Source organism: Mesoplodon bidens, assembly GCF_964165515.1.
Source record: "Mesoplodon bidens genome assembly, chromosome: 4".
NCBI lineage: Eukaryota > Metazoa > Chordata > Mammalia > Artiodactyla > Ziphiidae > Mesoplodon > Mesoplodon bidens.
The window spans coordinates 161,735,010-161,761,504 of record NC_138160.1 but is presented as its reverse complement, the minus strand read 5'-3'; the positions used below and the strand labels follow the sequence as shown (position 1 = coordinate 161,761,504).

At 44.1% G+C, this 26,495-nt stretch overlaps 2 protein-coding genes across 2 annotated transcripts in view; one reads left to right on the top strand and one right to left on the bottom strand.

Annotated features, from left to right (window-relative positions):
• The window catches only part of DOCK2 (dedicator of cytokinesis 2), a 416,115-nt gene that overhangs the window by 192,597 nt on the left and 197,023 nt on the right, over positions 1-26,495 (top strand). The gene's annotated exons all lie outside the window — the stretch shown is intronic.
• On the bottom strand, positions 756-19,609 carry INSYN2B (inhibitory synaptic factor family member 2B; the record flags this gene model as incomplete). Its single annotated transcript, XM_081230992.1, has 3 exons — positions 756-942; positions 17,068-17,142; positions 18,264-19,609. 3 exons carry the CDS (start codon positions 19,607-19,609, stop codon positions 756-758), a joined length of 1,608 nt encoding a protein of 535 aa, XP_081087118.1.

Here is a 26,495-nt window from a genome sequence, read left to right as displayed (position 1 = left end):
GGAATCTTAAAGTTCAAACCCAAACCAGACCCCATCCATTTGCCGGGCAGTCTCAGGCCTCAGATTGAGAAGCAGGATGATTTAAGGTGGGCCCTGGAGTAGCTACAACTGCAGGATAGTCATACCTGCAAGTCCCGTATACCCTGTGGTGAGCTTACTCTGCCACAGACTCTTAAGGTCCACACAGCATGAAATGACAAATCCTTACTTTGGGATCAAGGGGCTAATTAAAAATGAAGAGGACCCAACCCACAAGGTGATCTTGCATTCTCATGTCCTGCCCACTTCTGTTGTGCTCATGTATGCCAATATCTTAGAAAACTGCCAGTTTGGATATCTGTTTTTCTCTGGGTATCTGCTTGTAACCCTCCTCTATCTTACTGCTCTGCACAACATTTTTGTTTCTTCCCTTTGGGACGATGAACCCAGGATGGGCAGGAAGTGCTTAGCATTACAGAGGTGTAGGAAAGTGCGATGGGGGTTTTGCCCATGGTGGGAATCTAGACTCACAAACCAGGATGTGTGACAGGAAGCTAGGCAAGTGGTCACTCAGGTCCATGAAGTCCTCAGCAAGCAGCAGCACGCACTCGGGTGAGGTGTGGTCATGTGTCCAGTGGCAGCTAATCCAGCCCCAAGTTGTTCTGGTTTCACAGGTCGAGTGGCTCCTAGCCTGGGGCCTTCGCTAAGAAGTAGAGAAGGCCTGAGGGCAGTGGTTCCCCACCTCAGGAAGGGCAGAGGTAAAGGTCCCCATGAGCTCAGATCCACCAGAAGCATTTCTTCTTCACCTTCTTGGTTTTCCGCCTTAAGTCCTGTTTCTCAGGGACTGAGGGCTCTGCTGGGGACTTTGGTGGGGGAGATGCCTCCTCAACTGGCTCTGCTTCCTCCAGACTCTGTAGAACCTCATGGAACCTGCCTTCCTGCTGCCGGAAGTCATATTCTACACTGAAAAACACAAAGAGGAAGGAAGGAAAGTAAATTCAAATCAGCACATACTGAGGTAGCATCACCAAGTGTCCAAATGACATGGAAAAACATGTGCTTTGAGGTCAGGTCCCAGATGCTTAGGTAGCTGCTTGGCTGTGTGACCTTGAGGAACTTGTGCCACCTCTCTGAAGCTCTAGTTTCTCATTGACTGAATTGGCATCTGTAATGCCTTACTCTTGGGCATGTTACTAAGTTTAAATGAAGCACGTAACATGGCAGCCTAATAGTAGATGTCCAGTAAAAACGGCTCCAATCTCTCTCTCACATTTATTTAATGCTCCTAATTGTTCATTCTTTTTACATACGTTTTATGCATGAAAACTGCCTCATTATAAAGTATTTAAGTAACACAGAGGATTATATGCTAAAACTAACAACTCAGTTTCCTTATCCATAAAATGGACATAAAAATGGCACCTATCTCAAAGGCTTTCTTTGGAATTAAGATGTATATTAATTGAGAGAATATAAATGAAGTACCTAGAGTGGTTCCTGGCATATAGTAAGCCATCTCAGAATGCCCAGTGACAAGGTACCATTTGGGGGCTTTATTAGTCACGTGTGGCAATCGTGATTTGCCTTTTTGGTGGCACTTACTCTGATCCTGGGTCTCTGGGAGGTGACATGGGCATAGCAGACCAGGACAGTGTCCCTTTAATGACATCTCCTTTTCAGCCCTTGCTGGGTAGAAGGCTTTGGCCAGTCATGCCACATCACAAACCCACATGGGGTCTTTCCTCTGCCATATGAAACATTTCATTATCCTCCTTGCTAAACAAGGAGGAGCACTGTTTTCATGACTCTGCATTTCCCCCACTTTCCATACTCCCAAGCTAGCTCCTCATCTTTGGGCCTTCTGAGAGTTCTAGTATGAAACCAGGTAACAAACACAGCTATAAGCTTAAGTGCCTTCTTCCAAGCATCCTGACACTGGCAACTCCTCTGTAAGTAAATCTCCTATGGAGGAAAGTGGACAATTAAGGGTGGAGGGAGCACATACACAGTCTGTAGGGACGTCTGCAGGATTCAGTCTTTCTGGTCTGGCTCTCCAGGTTCTGAGAAGGCTGAGCCAGACTTACCAGATGGGCTGACCATTCCTGATGCCCACTGGCCTGATTCCCAAGCCCTCAAAGGTCAAGGGGAGCCTGAGCACCCACTGCACGCAGGCCAGAGCTTCTGCTCTCCCCAGCCTCTGACCCTCTCAACCCCTGAGAGCCCTGGTCCCCAACAGTGTCATGTTTACCTCACAGACCTGTGTACAGATGATACAATGGAGTCTGTACATTAATGACTCCAAAGCACACAAATAAAATAACAAAAAAAGGAATGGAGATTAGGAAATGCCCATTAAAGGAGAGTATTTAAATATGTCTGTATTGAGGAATGCTATGAAGTAAGCATAGGTGTAAAGCTCTCCAAGACACATCGTTGAGAAGCAAAGCAAAGAGCAAGACATAATATATTAGTAGTAATAACATTAATGATGATAATAGTAACAGTAATAGGGGCTGAATAACCATGCTTAAGGAGCATCAGGGATGGGTGTCTGATTATTTTGTTTCTGTATTTTTGATAAGCTTCCACCAGGTTTTCTTCTCTTTGGCTTATATCCTTTCACTTTCTGGGCCCCCTGGTCTCCTCCACAGAGACATACTCCTGGCTGGGTGACTTATAATAATGGGTGTAGTAATGCAAGCTATGTTTTTCTAGGTAAAGCTCCACGATTGATTAGCTGTGAGATCTTGGCAAAGTCATGTCTTATATTCAAGCCACAGTGTCCTTATCTGCAGAATAAGCATGGTACCTACTCATAGGATCTCAGTGAAGTATGAACAACAGAATGATGTACAACACTCAGCTCAGAGCCAGGCGCCAACAAACACTGAATGATATTCAGCTAATCATTCAACAAACTAAATTTACTGAGTATGTCCCATGTTCCAGGCCCTATGTTAGGTGCTGGGGGCAGAGTGGTAAACAGACAGACAGACAGACAGACAGACAGACATTATCCCTGGCCTCTTGGTGCTGGTAACTAGTGGCTCTGTGTCCTTAGTAAATGCTAGCCCATATCAAGAGCTACTAGAGATCTTCTAGCCAAAGCTTAGGATTTGCCAGATCAGTGAACAGAAGTATCCACTGAGGCTCCCACTTCCAGGATGTACTGCCCCGCACTGCACCCCTGTTTGTCTCTGAGCCTGGGGTGGGTTTCTGTCACCACTACCTGCAACTCACTCTCCCCAACTGAAATTTAAGGAGATGGATTCAGAGGCTGGGGAAGAGTTGTCTCCAGCAAACTCTCATTGCTTTAAGGAAGGAATTTAAAGCAGTGAGTTGCAAACTCTGATTCTTACCCTCTCTTACACTATTTCACAGATAGAGAACATCTATATTCATAGTTCTCCTAGCTCCTGAAATATCCCTGCCCTCCTTTCACCAGGCAGAAAAATAACCTTCATCCTAGAGCATCAGCTGGAGCCAAAGAAAGTAGGCACCCCTTACTCATTCTAGGAATTTCCTCAGCTTTCTGGTATCGGAAATTTCATCCATCCACCCATCCAGCTGGTCAACAGTCTAAACATCCATTCATTCATCCAACCATCCATTCATCCATACAACCATCTATCCATTCATCCAGCCATCCATCCAACTATCTATCCATTCATCCATCCATCCATCCAACTATCTATCCATTCATCCATCCATCCATCCATCCATTCATCCATCCACCCATGCATCCAATCATCCATCCTATTCTAGGCCTGATACTATGCTCAGTTACAGGGACATCACAGTGAGATAGACAGATGTGGATACTGCTTTTGGGGATCTTTCTTACCAGCGTGTGAGACAGATGATTAAACTAACAATTGCTTTAAAAATCTGCCTTGTTCGTATCTCAACTACCCCTACTTTCCAGCTCTTCATCCATATACCTCTACCAAATTATATGAACATACACACAAAAGAGCCTCCTTCTTCTCCTTATGTGTGATATTTCTCTGACTTCTTAATTCAGACAAACAACAACAAACCACCTGAGTTTGTCAAGACTCACAACAATGTCCTAACACCAATTAGAAAAAATAGTTCTCTGGGTGAGTCCAGATGTGTATAGAACCGGCAGACCTGGAGACAGAAGGTAAAGTCTGGGACTTCCCTGGTGGCACAGTGGTTAAGAATCCACCTGCCAGTGCAGGAGACACGGGTTTGAGCCCTGGTCTGGGACAATCCCATATGCCACAGAGCAACTAAGCCTGTGTGCCACAACTACTGAGCCTGGGCTCTAGAGCCTGCGAGCCACAACTACTGAGCCCGTGTGCTGCAACTACTGAAGCCCGGGCACCTAGAGCCCATGCTCTGCAACAAGAGAAGCCACCACAATGAGAAGCCCACACACCGCAACAAAGAGTAGCTCCCGCTCGCCGCAACTAGAGAAAGCCTGTGCGCAGCAACAAAGACCCAGTGCAGCCAAAAATTAAATAAATAAATAAATTTATTTTAAAAAAAAAAGAAGGTAAAGTCTGTCTTAGCTCACAATTTAAAGCACATTGTAGACAATACAGAAATAGCTCTCGAATGGAATACTCCTGGGTTTGAACCAAGGCTGTACCACTTACTGGCTGGGTGACCTTGGGTAAGTTGCTTCTCTTTCTGAGACCCAATTGAAAGTGGGGGTTATAAAGCTACTTCAATGGGTAGTTGTGCAGATGGGACACAATAACGGGAAATGTCCTTATGTAGGATGTGGTCTCTACCCACTCCACTAAGTCTCTTGTCTACCTATCTTAGGGACTGAATGCCTCACCTCCTCACTCATACCTTCAACTCTTCAGAAATTGTGTACCTTGCCAGAAACATCACTTTTCATCTCTCCCCACCATGTACATTCAGGGAAGAATATGCTCTTTATATTTCTATGGAAACACCACAGGCTTCCATTATAATCATTGGGACTTAGGGAACTCCCCATCCTCTTCTTGCAACTGCCCCCATTGGTCATGACAATTTAAAGAGTATTGAAAATGACTTTCTTTTCAAGGCCAGGCAAATAACAGAGTACAGAGAAGCATCTGTGCTTTGGAAAGAAATTGATTAATGTTTTTTTAGGCCAAAGCAATTTATTAACATAAAGGAAAATTGTCACTTTTCTTCTTATCCATCCATTGACAAGCTACTGTTTAGTTTGGAAGGGAGGAGAAGGAGTATATTTTGTTTTGGTAGCAGCTGCCTTATAAATGGGCAGGGGGCAGTGCCCTCTCTCATCTGTCTTTCATTTTGAGGCTGGGTCGAGAAGAGGAGATGCCCCTCAACTTCTTACTTAGCCAACCCACAGCACCTTCAGCAACATCTTGAAAAGAGGGAATAAAATGCCTGCTTGAGAGAATTCAAGCCAACTCTTAGCAGAGGGTTGTTTGCAGATTCTGGGGAATGAATGCCTGCCTTGGGTTTGGTATCAAGGTAGGACACCAGTAAATTTTCCAACCTTCCCTTCTCTCCTTCCTCTTAATCTGCCTGTCCTCCCACCCTTACCATCTTCTCCATTCATATCCACATGGATGAAGAGGAGTGCTGAATGCTTAGTTTGTACAGAGCTCTGGCTCACAGTGGGGTGGGAGTGGCACATGGTGGTCAAGAAATTGTTATAATACAGGATTCAGGCCTGGAGCCATTGAGATAGTTTGGAGCATTCAAGGTCTGCAAGGTTGGCCCTCTGAGGATGCACGGAATACCTGACACCTGGTTCAGGAGTGCCCAGTTCACTGTCTGGGGATCCTTAGAGCCTTTCCCAGCCAAGATGTCTGTGCATAGTGCCACTTTGCATTTAGAAAGTGAGCTGTGTGTAGACCAAGAATGGAAGAGAGTTTTCAGGTTTCCCTCTTGAGGGCACCTCACTAATCTAGCTGACAGATCAATGCTCCAGCCATCATGCTAGGTGAAAAACAGAAGGATGTTTTTCTAGGTAATTGGAAGTAGCTAGAAGCCTAAGTCATGGCTTATCTGGAAGAAGAAATAGTGAGAAGCAAAAAGTAGATAAATGCGTAAATACATAAGCAAACAACAGAGACAGATTCTGGATGCAGCATCTTTGCAGCTGGGCAAACTGAAGTTGGGTGAGACACAAAGAGATAAAAGTTTATATAGAAACAAACAATAGAAACCTCTTACTTTTATATAGCACTTTCAGATTGCAGACACTCCAGATCTGCATTTTCATTTTATCTTCACAATAGCTCAGGAATCTAGGAAGGTTGTTATCTCTCCTTCAGCTGACAAGTGAGTTGGTGAGGGGAGTCACACCATAAGTTATGATCAGAATCTCAGCTTGCTTTCCTGACCTCTAGTCCTCTGTTTTTTCCTAAAAAGGGATCAGATGTTTTAGCCCAGGGCTTGGCTGTTACCAGGGTCTTGCTCTAAGCAGAAAGAGATATAACAAAAGAGTATCTGGTTCATGTTAGGTGAGGGCATATGGTAATTTAAATGATGAAGGAAGAGGAGGAGAATGACTCTCATTTATGTAATGAAATCTATATTCCAGACACTATACTACAAGTTTAGTAATTCTCACATCTCATGTCATTCTCAGAGCCCCATGAGGTAGATATTTTCTTCATTTCACAGATGAGGAAACTGAGGCAAGGCAAGGGGAGGTTAAATATTCTGCCAAGGGCACACACTAATAAGTGACAGAGCCAGGGTTTGAGCCTAGATTGTCTGGCTCCAAAGCTTGTACACGAAGATACACAGCATCAGAAGAACAGCAGTCTTCAACCTGTGTGAGATCCTGGTCACCAGATGAGCGTGGGGAGGGGAGGGGAGGGGCTGGTGACCAAGGCCTAGTGCACCTCAGTGAACTTGAAGCCCGCTGTGGAACCAGACCCAACCTGGGCTGGGCTGCATGCACGATCCTTCGTGACCCAGCTGACCAGCCCACCCTGTCATAGTGTTTCCAGATTGCAGGGACATTCTGACGGGGAGGCCGCGTACCAGAGAAGACAGACACCCCACAGGAGGCAGCTTAGTCAAGGTAGTATCTGGGTGGTGCAATTTTGGGTCTGGTGTAAGTTGCTGAGGTCCGCAGGGGCCCTTTGCTCTTCCTTCTCAGCAAGCGGGTCTTGTTCTTTTATCAAGAGATGAGTCGTAAACCATACACCCCAAGCAGGTTGGCTGAGAAACTAATGATCCATAGCATCTCCCTGAAGACAAAACCACTTCCAAGTCCCTCTCCACCTCTTCATCTCTGTTAGAGTGTTTCTGTGGCCCCTCTTGCCACAGAACTCAGGTGCAACACAGATTTATTGACCTCCAGCAACTTTTGTTTTAGAAGAATTAGCTGTAAGAATCAGTGGAATCAGCACGGGTAGTTTGCTTCCTGTCTACCTGAATAAATCACACCACTTTGGAAAGTGTCTCTGGGGAAGAATCACAGTCTGGGAAAGTAGGAACCTTAGTTAGTGTTTTTCCCCAGTCTGGAAGGGATATTGTTCCTAAAACTTTCTCCTAATGACCAGTTTGCTCATTATTTATATGGTACAATTTTAAGCTTCACAACTCACAGCCATTTCAAGCTGGCAAATGCACCCCTTCTTGGGCAACTGTCTGCTGATGAGTCCTCAGAGAATTGCACGTTCTCTTCTAGGCACATAAATAAGCAGAGCCACGCTGCAGAAACCTCACTGCTGATTGCTATCTGTGAGAGAGGTCTGTGCTCTGGGTTCTGTGGCTCTGTGTTGAGAATGTCTTCACATTAAGTCCTTAGAAAGAGAAGGTCATCCCAGAGAACTTTAACACAGATATTCACTGATTGTGCAAGGTCAGAAAGTAAGAGGGAAAGGAACAAGAAGGTCTCCTGAAAGCAGGACTGGTTTAAGCCCTAGCTCTGTTGGATCTTGGACAAGTCACATATCTTCTCAGAGTCTCAGTTTCCTCATCTGTAAAATGGGAATAATAACCATACCCATATTTTAGGGTTTTGGGGAGTCTGAAAAGAGATGATATGTGTACAGTGTTTAGCAAAATTCCTGGCACAGTGCCTGGTTCAACAAATGGTAATGATTGTTGCATTAACTTGACAGAAAAATAACGATTGGGTCATTTTGTGGTCAGCTGTGGCCCTCATGCCAGCAGCCATCCATTTGTTATTCCTGTGAAATTCTCAACTTTCTTGATCTTATATTTATGGCATGTTTCAACCTCTTTAGCTATTAATGCATTAAAATAGGTTTCATTTTTATTGCAGATAAATTGCTGATGCTGTAAATCCTACTTCTTTCCACTTTCACTCGAGGGAAAAGAAGAAAGGGATAAGCATACTGAGAGAAACAGGGACTAGTGGCAAATATCTTGGGGATCAAACTGTCGAGGCTCAGAGGGGTTTCCACATGTACCCCAAACTTTATGTCTGTTTCCAAAAGAGAGCTTGAGCTATGTTTGGTGGTACTTGTTTGGGGGATGATGGGTAGTATTTCCATTAACATTCACGTTCCTTCATTTGAAATGAATGCTGCTCAGTCCATACTACAATGGGATGAGAGCTGCAAAGGCATCTGTGATTACTAGAAAGAACAGACATGCTGTGTGCTTTATAATTACTCCTCAGTGTGGAATTCATTGCTGGCCAGAGAGAGGACCGTGGCTGGAAGACGAGGCTCTGACAATTCACTTGGCTCCATGCTGGGAGGGCATCTTAAGCAAACGAAAGGAACATACTAAATAATTTATGTGGAAAGTTGGTTGCTGAATTCACAAGCCTGGGCGCATATTGCATTTCTAGTAAAATGCCTTTTTCTCTGGTTAAGTAATAGCTTTAAGTGGCAAGCAAGACCAAGACCCAGTGGCCAAATGACTTAACCATAGAAGGAAACTCTAGAAGGCTCTCAGCGCCTCTGACTGCGTGACCCCAGGTAAATCACGTTGCTTTCCTTGGTTAGACGAAGGCCTGGCTTTTCTCCGACAGGGCACACAGCTGTACAGCTTTGGCCTGTGTTCCAGAGAGACTCCTTATGAGAAGTTCTGAATATTAAAACAATGAGGGGGCGACACCAAGAACAGGGATGCTGGTTGCCGGGTACAAAGGACGGCACTTGCAGCAAATCTCCTTCTGCATTATCCTTAACTTCTTCTCTGTCTTGCTCAGAGGAGTTGTAACAGTGGAGGAATCAATAATGATTAAAAAAAGCAGTCTATGGTCTGTGGAGTTTGAGGAAATTAGAGGAAAGTGGTGGAGGATTCTGGTGTTCAGCTTCACGCATATTCCCTGGTTCTGGAGCCTGTGGTGACCACACCCTCTCCTGAAGCGGGGTGGGCGGTCCTGGGCAGCACTTTGCATGGCCACCCTGTCAGGTGTTTGTAACTGCTCCTCCAGGACGCACCAGAGGGCAGTTCCTAGCATTTGGGCCCTTGGCCTGGGAGCAGAATTGGGCTCTAACCGGTCTGAACCTTAATTTGAGGAGGAAGCTCAGCAAGGATTGCCATTCCGTTCCTGATCTCAGATGAGGACCAAGGAGCTGGGTAATGTGGGAGGGAGGAGAGGCTACAAATGAATCCCCTAAGTAATGCATAATGAAAGCCTGGGCGCCCACGTGGACCAGCAGAAGCTCATTTTCTCTTCTCATTGGAAATAGGAGGCATCAAAAATACCCTTAGTGCATGAGGAAGCCCCCCCCACCCCCACCCAATCCTCTTCCCTTCCCTTTCCCTTGCGTCCACTCTCACCTGCACCTCCTAGTTAGGTCTAAACCTGATCACCTAACCCTGTAATTGAAACCAAGCAGAAAGGTAAATCATCTTTCCAATGATGCGTTTAAAACAAAAGCTACTTTCTGGGCTATTTTATTAGCAAGAGCTTTCTATGTCACAAAAGTTTCTAATAAATCAACCAGAAACCTCCTCCTTTCAAGACCCTAATTTTACCTAGCTGAATGTTTCTCTAGCTTCACTGGGATCAGGCTTTCCCAGGAAACTGGCTGTACCTGTGGATTCCCATCCTTCACCCCACCCCTCTGGTCCAGCACGTTTGGGGAGTGAAGGCCAGCAACCAGTATTCACAGATAGCCAGGAGACTCTGATGCACATGGCCCAGGATCACATTTTTAGAACACCGTTTAGGTCCTGCATCTTAAACACAAGCCCTCACGATGCCCTTAGATTATGAGAACTCAGCCATACAACATTCTGCTGAGCCCTGATACCCCTCAAGCAGGTCTGTCCTCTGAAGGCAGCATGCTGTAGAATCTGGCCAACAGGAAGGGGGGGACTAAGTTCCAGTCTCGACATTGCCACTTATTAGTTTCAGAATAATTGTGCAAGTGCCTCTCTCTCTCAGTCTCAATTGTCTAATCTGAATAGTGTGCACGTCCCTGAACCTCAGTTATCTCGCCTGTAAAATGGGAGTATTTTTATCTATCTCGCATGGTTGTGGGGATTAGATACGAAAATAAAAGGCATTTATAATGACCAGTAATAATAGACACTCAAGAAGTGGTAGCTCTCTTCTTATTTCTTTTCCCTAATCTTCATCCCAACAGATCTCTGTCTTCCCCTCGCTGTCATAGTTGCAAAGATCATCAAAGTCAAGTTAACAGACCTCCAATTAGATGTGAGTAGTTTACGAATTATAAGGGTTTAATCCAGGCATATTAGTTTCCTATTACTACTGAAACAAATTACCACAAATTTAGTGGTTTAAAACAAGACAGATTTTACTCTTAGAGTCCAGAGATGAGAAGTCCTCCAGAACTGTAAATCAAGGTGTCAGCAGAACTGTGTTCCTTCTGGAGGCTCGAGGAGAGGATGTGTCCCTTGCCTTTTCCAGCTTTTAGAGGCTGCCTACCTCCTTTAGCTGGTGACCACGTCACTTCTACCTCTGCTTCTGTTGTCGCAGCTTCTCTGACTGCCTCTCCTGCCTTCATCTTTCCCTTGTAAGGATCCTTATGATTATGTTAGGCTCACCTGGACAATCCAGGCTACTTACCTTGTCCTAAGGTCCTTAACCTAATCACACCTGCAGTGTCCCTTTGACCAAGTACGGTAACATATTCACAGGGTCCAGGAATTAGAATGTGGGCATCTTTTGTGGACATTATTCTGCCTACTACACTGGGTTTTGATGCTTTACCAAGAGAACCTGCCAATCTAATGCCTTAATTCCCTCTTCCATAGAGATCATTGGTGCAGTTCAGACACTGTAGAAGGGAGATATTTTAGCCTGGAGGGAGTTTTCAGTTTTCCACAAATCAAAGGGCCTTTCCTACCACAGCCAGTACAGAAGTACTGGGCAATAATGTTGGATGGCCATGATGAACGAGGATCTCAACGTCCTGTGAAACTGCAACAAGCTTTCTGAGTCATCGAAGGAAGATTTGATTAGGTTTCATCTTGTAGTGTTCCAGGTGTTTGAAAATTGACAGTCCATATCCTACATACAGTCATTTGATTTAGTTCCAAAAGATCTTCTGAGGACCTGCTTCACAGAAGCCTTCCTTCCCTAATAAGAACATTTGATTAATTAAGGCCTTCCGTTTCCCCACCCAAGGGTAGGGGCACACACAGATAGTCACACTGACTTGACTTTGGGACATCTGAATAGCTGTCTAAAGCCCACCACTGTTTTTCATCCCTCCCCTAGTCAGTATAGCCATTCCCTTCCTTGACAAGATTCTGCTGAGCACCAAGTATGTGTTAGACACTGGCCCACGACTTTGAGATACTAGCCATCTGCTGAAGGAAAGAAGCTCATAAACACTGCATTACAATGCAATAGGATAAATGGTATAGTCGAGGAATGTGTGTGCCGGGGGGTCCTTCTTTGGAAGGAGTGTAAGGCTATTCAGAGGAAGTGACTTTTAAGCTGCAAGACTAGGAGATTTCCAGACAAAGCAGGGCAGAAAAGGCATTTCAGGAAATAAGGAAACATGCATGAGAGAACACAGTATACGAAGCCAGCTGAGTAGTTCCCTGTGTCTGGGGAGAAATAGGAGACCCAGCAGGTAAGAAGGTCAGTATCATGTTCAAAGGGCTTTGAAAAATTAGCTAAAGGAAACAACAGGAACTGGAACAAAATTGTTTAGCAGGGGAGTGACATGATCAGATTCTTCTTTTCAGGTAATTTAGCAATCTGTGTGGAGGATTACGTGGGACAGGGCAAAAGGTACCTATGGCAAAAAGGCCAGCTGACGTTTAAGTGACCAATGATGAGAGCCTTTATGGACCAGAGAGAGAGGGTAGAATCAGTAGCCAATTTGATGTGTGTTGTAAAGGAGAGGAGCAAGGCACTATGGGGTCTATAGTTTCTTTATGGAACTATGGTTAACGGTGTTGAGCAAAATAAGAAACATAGAAGAAGAGCTTTGTGGAGGAAAATAAGAAGTGGGTTCTGGTATATGGTGAGTTTGAGAATCTGAGGTACCTTTGAGATATCAAGATAGAAATAGAAAGATCTGTAGGTAGTGTGTGTGTGTGTGTATATATATATATATATATATATATATATATATATATATATATATATATAGAGAGAGAGAGAGAGAGAGAGAGAGAGAGAGAGAACTCATAAAAAAGATAGGGGAAGCTGATGTCACAGAAATTAAAATTAAAATCCATGAGTGCAGTTGAAGTCATGAACAGAGGCTAAGGATGAGAAGAGGAGACAGCCTGTCCAGATAGACCCCTGAGCAAGCAAGTGCCCTTCTGTTGTTCTCTCCTCTCTAGTACCTTTCAAATTTTACATGGCCAGCCTCTCCCTTCACCCACTGAAAATGGTAAGTTTGCTGCTTGCTCTTTATTTCCATTTTCTAAGAAACACACTTGGTTGATAGAAGACATTTTTTTTTCTCTGAGAAAGACTTCCCATTCTTTTCCCTTAAAACATTTGAGGCATTTTACAACTTAAACCAGGCAGATTTTTTTTTCCTGGGAGCTACATCCATAAAATAAATGAATGATTGGTGTAGTCAAAGATCTTCAAAGAGGTTCTGTGGTTATTTTTAGAGTGAACGTGAAGACGAAGTGCAGGCAGATGTGGCTGGAGGAGCAGAGAACGGGGTGAGGGAAGGAGGAGAGATATGGCTTGGAGAGACCTCCTGTCCTTGAGAAGAGGAAAGGGAGCTGGTTCCTTAAGGCACAGTTTCCAAAATTGCAGTCATTCATTCACCACCTTCATGGTTTTTGTGAAATTCCCCATACCACACGCACAATAATTTTTTTCTCTCTAGATCAATTCACTTTTTAGACTTAAAAACATGGGAATGTGGATTGGTACAGCCACTATGGAGAACAGTATGGAGGTTCCTTAAAAAACTAAAAATAGAACTACCATATAACCCAGCAATCCCACTACTGGGCATATACCCTGAGAAAACCATAATTCAAAAAGAGTCATGTACCAAAATGTTCATTGCAGCTCTATTTACAATAGCCCAGAGATGGAAACAACCTAAGTGTCCATCATTGGATGAATCGATAAAGAAGATGTGGCACATATATACAATGGAATATTATGCAGCCATAAAAAGAAATGAAATTGAGCTATTTGTAATGAGGTGGATGGACCTAGAGTCTGTCCTACAGAGTGAAGTAAGCCAGAAAGAGAAAGACAAATACCGTATGCCAACACATATATGTGGAATTTAAGAAAAAAATGTCATGAAGAACCTAGGGGCAAGATGGGAATAAAGACACAGACCTACTAGAGAATGGACTTGAGGATATGGGGAGGGGGAAGGGTAAGCTGTGACAAAGCGAGAGAGTGGCATGGACATATATACACTACCAAATGTAAAATAGATAGCTAGTGGGAAGCAGCCACATAGCACAGGGAGATCAGCTTGGTGCTTTGTGACCACCTAGAGGGGTGGGATAGGGAGGGTGGGAGGGAGGGAGACGTAAGAGGGAAGAGATATGGGAACATATGTATATGTATAACTGATTCACTTTGTTATAAAGCAGAAACTAACACACCATTGTAAAGCAATTATACTCCAATAAAGATGTAAAAACAAAACAAAACAGGCAATATACCTTTTGAAAATGGAAACCTGCATAACAGTGAGTAGGTAGGGGGACTAGTTTTAAAAGTTAAAATCTTCCATAAAGAATTAGAAATGATTACATTCTGGCTGCGTACTCTTGCTTGCCCATAGCTATGAACATGAAACATGCTCACTCTTGGCAAAGAAGTGTGATAAGTAAGCATTAGAAAGGTTTTGAAGACATTCTAGCACCAAACTCAGATTTTTCCCTCTGGGTAAATCAGAAGAATTGAAATGAATTTGAAAAGAGAACAACCTTCTCACTAGGTAATTCAATGCTATTTAATCTTAGGTACCACAGGAGGCATGAGTAGCTTGTCCTAGGATTAATGCTAAGGAGAGGTGAGGAGAGTGTTAGGGGTCTAAACAGCCTGGAACCAGCTTGAGTCATAGAGCCAATCCCCACACCCTTCCCTTGGAGCCCACAGCAGTCAAAACTCCAAGGAGTTCATTCTTCCTGGTGTACTCCTGAGAATACATGGAATCTTTGGGCATCAGTTTTGGTGCTGTTCTCCTTGGTGAGGTAGGATCTATCAAAGTGATCCATGGTAAGAAGAATGCCAGTGAGGCTTTGAGGAGCAGTGGGCAGAAGGCTCCTCTTAGAGCAGAGAGAATGAGTCGGATAGAACCAGTGACCTCACGTGTCTTGATGGAAGCAAGTAGCATAGCCATAGGCTTCGGCTGATGGGGCCACTTAGAAAACCTTATGGATTGCTAACTTAGCAGCAACATCTCCAGAGAAGAAGACCCGGCAGGCAATCCATCACGCATCCATGTGCTTTATGTTCAGTGACATGCACTGGGTCCATCCATCATCAGGGAGAGACTGCAGCTTAACAAGGCCTGAGGATGAGTATTTCACATCATTTATTTATTAGTTTGCAAGATCTGACTTTCCAGGATACCACACAGGGTTTGAAGTCATTTGAAATGTTGGAAAAAAAAAATGACAACTCTTATCTTCCCACTGTCACTGTGATGGAGATGTTGTTCTGATCACTTTGCTTTCATCAAACTAATTGCCTGTTCCTTCACAATGGCTTAGATACAATGATATAGATACTGTCTGGGAGAACAGTCTGGCTTTGAATGGTAATGAGGGATAGATGCATGCAATGGCTGCTTTTCTTGGAAAACTGGAAAGGGATGTGTGGATAAAGGTTTGCCAGCGCATCCAGGGGTAAATTTAGAATGTTTGCTTGGGATATTTGAAGTAAGTACTAGAAAAATGCAAACATTCTCAGACTTGTTGGAAGGTTGTAGTTTAGCCAAATATTACTATTTTTAACTCAGCCTAGAACATCAGAATGTCAGAACTGAAAGGGACCATAGGGACCATCTAATTAAAGGCCCTCATGCTTCAGATGAGGAAACTCAGAGGCCAGAAACGATTTGCCGAAGGCCAGGTCAAGAAACTCATAGTAGATGGGAAAATAACCATTTGTCCTTTTCACTTACATAAGCTAAATAAAAAGTCATCTGAAGGTAATAGAAAATACATCATCTGGCTGCTGAAAAAGAGACTTTTCAAAATTTACATGGAAGTTAGTTAAAAATAATTATTTTTGTTTATGAGGAAAAGTTTTTGCCCTCCCTAACAGTCTAGACATTTAATGATTTTTGTCCTCCTGGTGATTAGGAAATTTGCTTAAGATGGGGAATATGAAAAAAGAAGGAGAAACAGGTAAGCAAGTGATGAGACTCCCTAATTTTTCTTTCCAATGCACAAGCCTTTTCCAGAGCCCCCTTTTAAGAGGGGATATTTCATGCCAGGGTTAAGGGCATTTTTGTGTGTGTGTGAGAGGTCCTGAAGCTCCTGTTACTGTTATTGGTGAAAAAACTTTGTGGTCCTTTAGCTCTTAGGTATAAAGTGTTGACAGTTCCGTGAGAAAATACCCAAGGCCTCACCTAAGGGTAGGGGCCCCCTGACTACCAGGCCCCCATCCCTTGCCAGGATGAAACCTCAGGATTCTGCTGGAAGGAATGAGACATTTTAAAAAGAAGACACAGGCAACCCAGTTGGGCTTCAGTTTGCTCAGGCCCTAGCTGCCTTTCTCCTCAGAGAGAGAAAATAATAGAGAAAACCAAACCATACACTTTTGTTAAACAAAGTTAGATTCCATCAACTGAAATGACTGCTTTTGACCACTTTTCCACTGTGCCACCGAAAGTAGACTTGCAGCTAAAGGGGCGTTGATTTTTCCAGTAATAACAGGAATAAGCTCTTGGATTTGTACAGAAATTTACTGATACAGAAGGCATTCAGATATATTTTCTCATTTGTTCCTAATGGCAACTCTCAAGAGGGATAATTGTTCCCACTCTACAGATGAGGAAACTGAGCTCCAGACAAGTAAGCAGGCGTAGACTTGGGGATTTTGACTCCAAGTTTAGTGCTCTTCCAACTGTATGCTGTTTCCCTTCTATTATAAAAATTCACTCTATTGCAGCAATCTTACCCCTGCTGGAAAGCAACAATGTACTTAGAAATGAATACACAGTTGCTTAGCACAGTTCTTGACATATAGTAATTGTCGGCATGTGATAGCTGTGGAGGAAGAGGCTGTGTGGTGCCACAATCCAGATCATAGGGCTTGGGATCAGAAGGATCTGGATTTGAGTCCCAAGACCCTGAATATTTGGTTGGAGAGCCCCCTCTGCTCTCTGAAAATGCTTCCTGGGAGTGGAGCCAAATGGCTGAACCTCTCTGAGGACGTTAATGCCTACCTCACGAGGTATACTGTGAAACGAGATGCAAACAGGCATGCAGAGCTTAGGAAGGCGCCTGTACTCAGTATTCAGTAAGTGGAGGGATGATGATCTCAAGAGGATTTGCTCATAGACCTTATTGTGAGGAAACAAAGCAATGCCTGCCTTGGAACCAGATGTTAACATTTCATAGTTCAACACCTTGCTTTTTAAGTCTCAGGTATTCAAAGGCCTCCTGTCTTTGCCCCTCTCTTGAATTTCTGTGCCTAAGAGAGCTTACAAGAATGTTCTGTGGACCCTGCAACTTCCGTGCTCTAAAGAGCAGGCCTCGGTTGTGGCCAGGTACCTGTATATGATGCACGCTGTGTTCTGGCAGGTACTGCAGTTGTTGAGATCTTGGCCAGTTCGATAAAAGTTGCGCCTGCAAGATAGAGCATTTGCTAGATAAATCTATGGGCAAAATCCCCCTGGGATGCACGCATTCTACAGACTCATTCCCTGCAGCACAGCATTGCCCCTCTCATGAGTACCAAAGCCTGAAGTTGCATGGCCATTACAGACACAGAAACAAGAAACCCCTGTTGATAGAACCTCACATTTCTAGAGTGCTTTATAAATGTTTAAGCACTTTGACATCTGTGTTTTCTTCATGCTGACAATAACCCTATGAGATGAGCCAGTTATTCTTACCCCCCACATGATAGATGGGGAAACCGAGAGACTTTGCCAATGAGTAGAGGAAGATGATTAAAACTCCACATCCCTTAGTTCAGTGCATTTCTCTCTGTATCATCACAGTGCTTCTCTCTTATAAGGCAGTGTTGATTCTGAGCCATATCAGCAAAGGCCAGTTAATTACTTCTTCCCTCTCCTACCCTTTTGTTGATTAGCTTTGGCCATTCCTTCTTCTCAGTCTTCAGAGAGCACTGTTTCAAGGAAAGAACAACCCACACCTAAACAAATAACTGCCTTCCCCTCCCCAGACCGATGCTGAGTCATCCAGGAAAGCATTTTGTGACTTTTTTCTCTTTGCAGAATTGTGATCTCATTTCAGTTTCCATTTAGCTGGTCCATGATGGACTGGCCCAAGCCTTCAAAGTGGTCAGTGGTGGGGAAGGTCAACAGTAAGCTTAGTGGCCACCTCAAGTTCTCTGTGACAAACCCATAAATAACTAAAATGCTGTGCAAATGCAGTCACTTGCTTCAAGGATGGGGGTGGGGGAAGTACCTACATGCTATCATTTTCCCCCATCATTTATCAACTGGACTCACATCTTAAGAAAAAGCACTTTTTACTCTGCTGCTTCATTGCCCCCTTTCTATTGACATCTGGAAACAAACACACATCACCGTGGAAATCCACCAAAGCCTACAACCAGGCGAAACCCAGTCAGAACAAAGGGGGACCATTGCTTACAATTTGGGGGAACAACAGAATCTCAAACATTTTGGAGACATTTTACTAACGGAAACCAGTGCTCTCTCTCTGCCCCTATCCTGGCAAGTGACTTAACCCAATAAAAAAAAAAAAATCCACCTTACCCTTCTGTGAGAGCTCGAGCCTTCTCCAAGTCTTGAATTACATTCAAAAGGACTTTAATTTTCTCTTGGTTTGAGTGCAGAGATTCCTCCACGGATTGCAGCCTGCCCTGGAGGTCGCAGAACTCACCCTGTGCCAGGTGAATTGGATTAAGCGTACCCATCTCCGTGGTGCCCTGCTGTTTGGTCTCTCTCCTTGGAAGAGAGGATGGGAGGTGATCGCTTTCTGGACAGTTTGGAAACGCTGGGATGTGTGACTGGAAGGGGTTCTTTGCCGTCTGCTCCTTACACACAGGGGCAGATTTTGACTCACTGTTAGTTTTGAGTGACTGCAGATCCTGGTGATTGTTCCTCGATGAAGCACAATCTGAAGCTCCCCCTGGCTGGGCTGGCTGGCTGTGGGAGCCTGGCGAAGGGGAGCTGTGAGTCTGTGGATGGGGGGGAACACATGTTTCCTTTGACTGAGATGACAATGGGCCAAGGTCTTTGTCATCAGAGTTATCTTTGGGCAAAAGCATTTCAGGTTTAAGTTTCCCTGTGCCGGGCATGTGGTTGGCACCGCTGGTGGCATTTAAGCAGGAGAGGGGTCTTTCTGAATCTGATCGTGGCACTCTTCTCCCATCACCTGGACACATGTCAACCAAAGTGGGTATGGAGTTGTTAATCTCAGCAGACCTGTCTGGGCTGAAAGTGGACTCTCTACCTGCCCAGGTAGGGCTGTGATAAATATCATCTGGGACCTGAATAGCAGCTGTTGCTTTCTCTGAGGCCCTCCATGTCCCTGCTTCCAAGCATATGCTCACAGGCCCATTGCTTTGCACCTTGGACATTCTAGGGAGAAATGGGTGGGACACCTTGACCCTTTGAGGCCCATCTTCAAGATGCCGAGACAGCCTTAAGTAGGCAAGGTCAGAGGACACAATGTCCTGTTCAGAGAGATTGCCATTCACCTGGATGGCACTTTGGGATGCTGTCTGAATTTCCACCAGGGACTTGCTAGTTGTGAGTCTCTTCCTTTTGAAAACTGGGAAATGCTTCCTGAGACTGGGGGAGGTTTGGATGGCGATGTGCCGAAAGCCCCCTGCCTCCTGGGACCTGGGGAAGGAGAGTGAGTAGGTGGGGAGGTGACGGTGCCCGGAGGCCTGAGTCTTGCCCATTACAGCCGGGTCCTCAGAAGTTTGGATGTCAACCTCAGATGGGGCAGGTGGAGTCTTACTGGCGCCATCTTCCTTAAATCGTACCTGCTGAGATTTGCTCCTGCGGTGGTGAGGTTGCTTCACAAGCTCCACCGACTCTAGACTGTTACGCTTCAGAAGTACAGGCCTCACTTTCATACTTTGCTGGGCCATTGAGCCTCAGTTGAAAGGATTGGGACCATACACTTCTCCTGGGCACATTTCCTTAGGTCTTTGGAGCAGCATCTAATGACAGCACCTCAGACACAGAGATCTGCCAGCCAGGATGGAGTGGTCCTCTCCTCTGAGTGTGGGCAGCTCTGTTGGCCATTCCCAGCCAGTAGGTTTTATTGGGGGGGGGCTCTCCGTAATGCTTCCCCTGCAGTTAAAATATTATTCCATTGCAGTGGTAATTGCCACTTAGGTAAACAAGGAGTTAGGCTAATTATTAAACCTGATCTACCACGAGAGCTGGTGGGCTGTTTATCAAGGGAGGCTGGCAGGCAGTTCTGATCCTGGAAGAAGGTTGCTGTCTTGAACAAAAAGACAATGAAAGTACCATTTAGGGGATAGCGCCAGACTGCCAACATGTGAGTTCCAAAAGAAACCTGCTACGTATGTCTGGAACATACGGCTTCCTTTCTGGGAGCGTCAATTTGCAGTGTAAAACTACAGGGAACTTAAACACATCTTTCCATTTCATGTAAACAGGCAGAGAAATAAATGACCTGGGGCTTGGCTTCTTTGATGATACATGATGCTCCTAAGGGAACATCCCCATTGACGTCAATCACATATTCTTCCTTTGGAGCCATTGTTTTCTTTCATGCTGTTTCCCTTTTCTTCAGTGAGGGAAACTTATCTGCCTCAATAGCCTCACAAAACCCAGTGGGGTGTGATGGGGACAGGATTGAGGCATCCGAGGGCATTCAGAGAGCAGAGTCCCTGTCGTGGTGTCTTGGCTGAAGTTCACATGTGGGAAAAGTGAGCCACATCTGCAACTTCTGGGTATTTGAGCCCAAACCTTTGTTCGCTTGGCCTTGGGGTCAGGGTCTGGGACCTGGCAGTCTTTCCCACCAGGCAAGGAGAGTCTGAAAGGGAAGAGATAACAGATGCAACTGAGAACACAGTTCCTGGGGGCCTGGGTTTCTCTCCAATTTCCAGCCTCCCAGCTGAGGGCTTTTGATAGTGGATGGTCTGGGGGTAAGTCAACTTTCCCCTAGTGAGCCAGCCACCTTGTGGCTACAGGGCCTCGGAACAAAATGCCTGTCTGTCTGGATCGCTTTCTCCTTCCACTCCCAGGCATCCCCCAGCCAACTCCTATTCATCCATGAAGTCTCAGCTTAAATGGCACTTCCTCACGAAATTTTTCTAATGATTCCTCCCTCACATACACCTCTGATGCTACATCCTATCAGGACCCCATTATACCTTTTCACCACATTCTTCATAACACAAATTGTAGCTGTCCCTGAATAATCATTTGTGTATGTATTTATTTAATATGTATCTCCCCTGCTACCCTGTAAGCTCCAGGGTGGCAGGAGCTGGAGCCTTTTTTTTTTACAGCTTAGGTATTTCCATTCCTCCTTTAGGCTCACTGTGGGTGCTTAATGAGTATTTACTGAAAGAGAGGATGGCTGAATAAAGCAAAGGAGAGCCTGGGAATGTTGGATGGGGGTCCTAAGGTATCTTGCCAGGGCAACAGGATGGTGAATTCTCTCTGCTAGGACTGAAGCATTTGCTAGAGGACAAGATTTTCCCCTAATGTCTTCATTTTTTAATTGCTTTCTAGGAGATCAATGTGCATAAAATTCTCCATGCAAAGTGAACCTTGTAATAATAACAGTTACCGTTTATTGAACACTTACCTTTACCATGCTGTAGGCTTTATTTGCATTAATCATAACAACTCTCGTTTACCAAGTAGTCACCAATGCACCAGGGGCTGTTCTAAGCACTTTCCAAGCCATAACTCATTCATTCCCTGCCCTATAGAGGTGGATACTCTTAGTATCCCCATATTACAGTTGAATATGCTGAGGCCCAAGGACACACAGTTAGTGATAGAGCCAGCGTCTGAACTTAAACAGTCTGGCACCAGAGCCTGTGCTCTTAGCCTCTATGCTCCACTGCTTTCCCAATATTACGTTATCTCATTAATCCTTGGAAGAAAACTATGAGGTATTATGATCCCCATTGGACTGATGAGGAAACTGAGCCTGAGAAACTGAGGCTCAGAGGAAACTGAGACTCAGAAACTAAGTACCCAGTGAAGGAGCTGAGACATGAACCCAGGAGTCTATGACTCCACAGTCCATGTTCTTGAACATGAGGTTATGACTCTGTCCCCTTGGCATCTTCCTGGTATTCGGGGCAGATGGTATTAGTGATCTGAGTACAGAGTTTGAGGACCTGTGCATGTCTGGAGAGATGCAGGGGGTTGTGCCCTGGCCTTGCCATGGCAAAGTGAACCTGTTTGCTGCTAGTCTGAGGGAGCCCACAGAAGTGGAATGAGGCAAGTTTGAAGCCTGCTTGGGTTGACCAAAGGATATTAAAAGAAAATGAAAGTGATAAAATAGTCCACAAGTATTTGGATGTCTTTGAGGGAGTCTTCTGTCTGTGGTACTTGGCCTTATCATTAAGGTCGAAACCTCTGGCTCCTCTAAGCACCAGTGCTTTGCTCCCAGGATGTTCTTCATCCTGCTGCTTGGGGTGCTGTTTTGTGGGTGCAGCCTAAGCCTTGTTTCTCAGTGTTCTGCTCTCCCCAGGAATTACTAGATAATGCCAATGGCAATTTCAGCTTTCCCAGCTCCCAGCTCCCTTGAGAAGGGTCACCTGACCCAGTGGGGCTGGCACAGGTCCTGAAAGAGGAAAGGATTCATCTAATGCTAATGAGTTGTCAACTTATCATGAGGTCCTGTAACTACTCCTCACATTCTGGGTTCAAACCCCTGTCCCTTACTGGCTGAAGCGTTTTTGACAATACTTATTCCCTCCAAGCCTCATTGTTTTCATCTGTAAAATGGGGATGACACATATAGCATAGACACTACATATGCGTGGGTCTGTTGGGGGAAGTAATAAGACAATGCATGCAAAGCCCTCAGCACAGAGCTTAGGACACAGTAAGTGATCAGTGTGGGCTTTGCTGTTGCTGTTAATACTGTTGTCACCGCGCAGTTAGCTTTCCTTTTTGTGAGTGTGGGAGAGCATGTAGAGCTGCTATCTGCAGCTTTTCCAGAGCAGGTAGAGCCACTCTTGGTACAGAGAATGGGCAGTCTGGGGGAACACTTGCCTCACCTGTCTGAAAAGCAGGGCTGGCCTATGAGAGCTGCATCGCCCTGTAACTCTGGGGAGATGGCCCTGTTGGTGAAGGGCTCCCCGGTCACTCTACACAACAATCCCAAACAACTCCATTTTAAACATCAGTTTTGTGTTTCAACAACAGCAGAATTTTTAGATCTGGAAGAATCCAGTAGCTCATCCCCTCCTTCCAAGACTAAGTCTTCTCTCCATTGTCTTCTTCCTGTAATAAGTAAGCCTGCCTGGATACCCGTAGTGACAGGGGGCCCACTACCTAATCTCACAGTCAACAATAATTATTTTTATTAATATTAGCAAATATGTATTAAAAACTTGTTATTACCAAGCACTGTGTTAGCACTTGGCATTTAATCCTTAAAATGGCCTTTTGTATTTGACCCCCCTTTTTCAGAATGAGCAATTAAAACTTACTAGGTTAAGTCACATGCCTAAAACCACACAACCCATATCTTTAACCCTTGTGCTGCAGAGCCTAGATGTTTATATGTCTACTCGTGTGGATTTCTTTGCTTAATTGTCCTGTACCTTCTCCCTCTCCTTAACTGTTCATTAGTGCTTCATTCTGGGAAAGTTAACTCACTTAGACTACGATTGCCTGAAGCTGGTTTTCATAAGAGCTAATATCTAGTGAACATTGATTATGTGCCAGGCATTGTCATAGGTGTTCATTTACTCTTGTCCTTAATCTTCATGACAGTCTTAGAGGCAGGTGCTGTCAGTCACACATTTTGTAAATGAGGAAACTGAGGCACAGAAGCTTAAGTAATTTGTCCCAAGTCACTTACCTGCTGAACCCAAGGACTGACCCTGGAGCATAAGCTCCTAACCACTGGGATTTCCTGCCTTCTCGAGAACCAGGAAAGGACTAATCTTGTCAGGCTGTTAGGCAGGTTTCAAAGTCACTCCACATTTTCCTTCTGAAAGTCAGCCATTATTCTGCTTTTCACCCTGCTTTTTCTCCAGGAAATGTGTATATCCTTGACATGTTTTCTTTTGATCTTTGAAAACAGTTTTCTATTTTTAAATTATTACATGTTCATTGTAAACATTCAAATAGTATAGATAAACAAAGAAAGGAAGGAAAATCACTTGATTTCTAAGACAGGTAAACAAAGGAAGGAAGGAAAATCACTTGATTTCTCACCACCCAGAAAGAGCCACTATGTACCAATGATTTGGTGAAGTTCACTCTAGGCACCCTGCTGTGCAACATTTGCACATTCATAGTAGGCACATTGCATATGCGTGCACGTTTACAGGAAGACTTTTTTTTACTGAACAACATGGAGAAAGTTCCACATTATGGCACATAGATTCACACCATCCTTTTAAGTAGGCTAATAGCACTTTGTTGTCTAGTTATACCATGATCTATTCGAATAATATCCTTTTGTGGATATTTCGGTTGTTTCTAAATACTTGGTATTATTAATAATTCTGTAAATAACATGTTTTGCTATGTGAACCTTGGAGCACTTGTCTGATGATTTTCTTGGAACAAATTTGTGGAAGAAGAATTGGTGGATTAAGGTACCTAGGCATTTTACATTTTGTTGACATTATCTCTTTTCCTCCCAGAAAGTTCTACTAATGGGCAACCCTACTATTACTGCATAAGAAGGTCTTTTCACCAGGGCTTCTTTGTCACTGTGTTTGGTCAGTTTCTGATGATTTTTTCATCATTGCCAATAAAATGGGAGAGAAATTGTGTCTCATTATTCTCACTATGGTATTTATTCAAGATTGGGCATTTTCCATGTTTATTGGTTTTATGCTACATTTGGTACAGATAAAAAATGAAAACTGGAAAGTGAGAATTTAAACAATTAAGCTTCCACAAGAGTGGAAATTCTTGCATCCTAGACATGACCTAGGAAGCTTAGCAAATATAAACATTTCCACTTTTAAAAAATTACATATTTACATTCCACTTCTTTTGCCTGCAACGCCCACCATGACCTCTACACAGACAGATCCCGAGGAGGACACCTGGCTAAAGGGAAGGACCTTCTGTAGGCCTCAGATCTCAGCTGGCCATTAGTTGATAGGGAGTTACCTGGGCCTTGGTAGTTAGGGCTTAATGAATATCCTGGCCAGAGCCCAGAATTGCTCCCTAGAGGTGATTGCAGCCACCCCTTTCATGTGCAGTGGCTGGGGGTCATTGCTGATCTTTGCAATACTTCATTCTCTCTTCCCTTGATTATTAACTTACTGACACAAACCAACTGTTTATGTTCCAACCATGCCTTTGGTCCATATCAGATGTTCCTCATGAAATTGGTGTCAACTTAGTAGGTACAGAAGTTGGCACTTAGTACTGTCTCTGTAGGTCTTAAACTTCAGACTTTCTCTGGAATAGACTCCCAGGTCTCCTCTCTGGCATGTATTTAGGCTATACAGTGGAGGGTTTGGTACATAAGCTTTAGCTCTGATTGATTTGGACTAGAATCTTCCACTTTTCTGACTATTGACCTGGAACAAGTAACTTGGCCTTCATGAAACCATATAGAGTTGCTGTGAGGACTACATGAGATAATCTATATAAAGTAATCGGCACAGTCAATGTTAGCTTTTCACATAGAACCTAACTGGAGACTATGATCTCATGTGAGTGGTCTGGGCCCATCCACTTTCCCTTGGGAGAGTAAACTACAGGTAAGTTTATAGGAGGGAACATTCAAGGATGGCATTCCCAGGAATTCTGCCCATCTCCCTGCCACCTCTGTGTTTGTGTACCATGTTTGTGTTACATTTGTCTCCCTGTACAGTGATCATCTGATGACATTCAGTCTCCTCAGTTAGACTGCAAGCTTCCTGAGAAAGGAAAGTGCTCACAGTCCACTTGAGCTCCTGGTCCCTACCCCCAGCGTGACACAGAGCAAGTGTTAAGTAAATTCTTGTCAAAGGAATGAATATAATCCCATATTACTTTCATTTGCCTTAGCTTCTATGGCATGTGATAGTTTTATAGTTAGCATGGAATAAATATTTGTGTAACTAATTAAGAGCAAATAAATTAATTCACTTCCAACTTGCTTTTTCTTTTAATGATATATTATCAATGATATATTTTCAGTAGTTCTCTGTGATGAATGAACTATGTCCCTTAGTATATTATGCTTGTTCTGTTTATGACTCAGATTCAATTTGGTTAAACTTTATTGAGAACCTGTTATGATCTGGGCACTGTGATATACATAGTAGAGATTACAAAGAAGAATAAGACCTAAGCCCTATTATAACGCTAAGAAGGGACCTGGTAATGCGACTTCATATGGAATCAGTCTCTGGGAAGTGGTACAGAGTTGGGGATGACTTGGAGGAGAATACTTGATTCATTTCATCTATTCAAATCCTGTTGTATCGGGGTGCTCCAAAGGTGCTTTACATTTCAAATGGGGCTTGAACTTTGTCCTTTGGGCTAGGAGTCAGCAGGGGTTTTTTTTGTTTGTTTGTTTGTTTTCTGTAAAGGGCCAGATAGTAAATATTTCAGCTTCACTGGCCATAAGGTTTCTGCTGCAACTATTCAAACTCTGCTGTTGTGTCAAGGAAGCAGTCATAGACAGTATGTCAACAAATGGCTGTGTCTGTATTCCAGTAAAACTTAAATTTATGAAGCAGCCAATGGAACAGATTTGGCCTAGGGAGTAGGGCGTAGTAGGCCAACCCTGGCTTTAGGCAATGGGGAGTCACTGGTGGGGTTTGAGTGGAGGTACTTGATTATGTTTCTGTT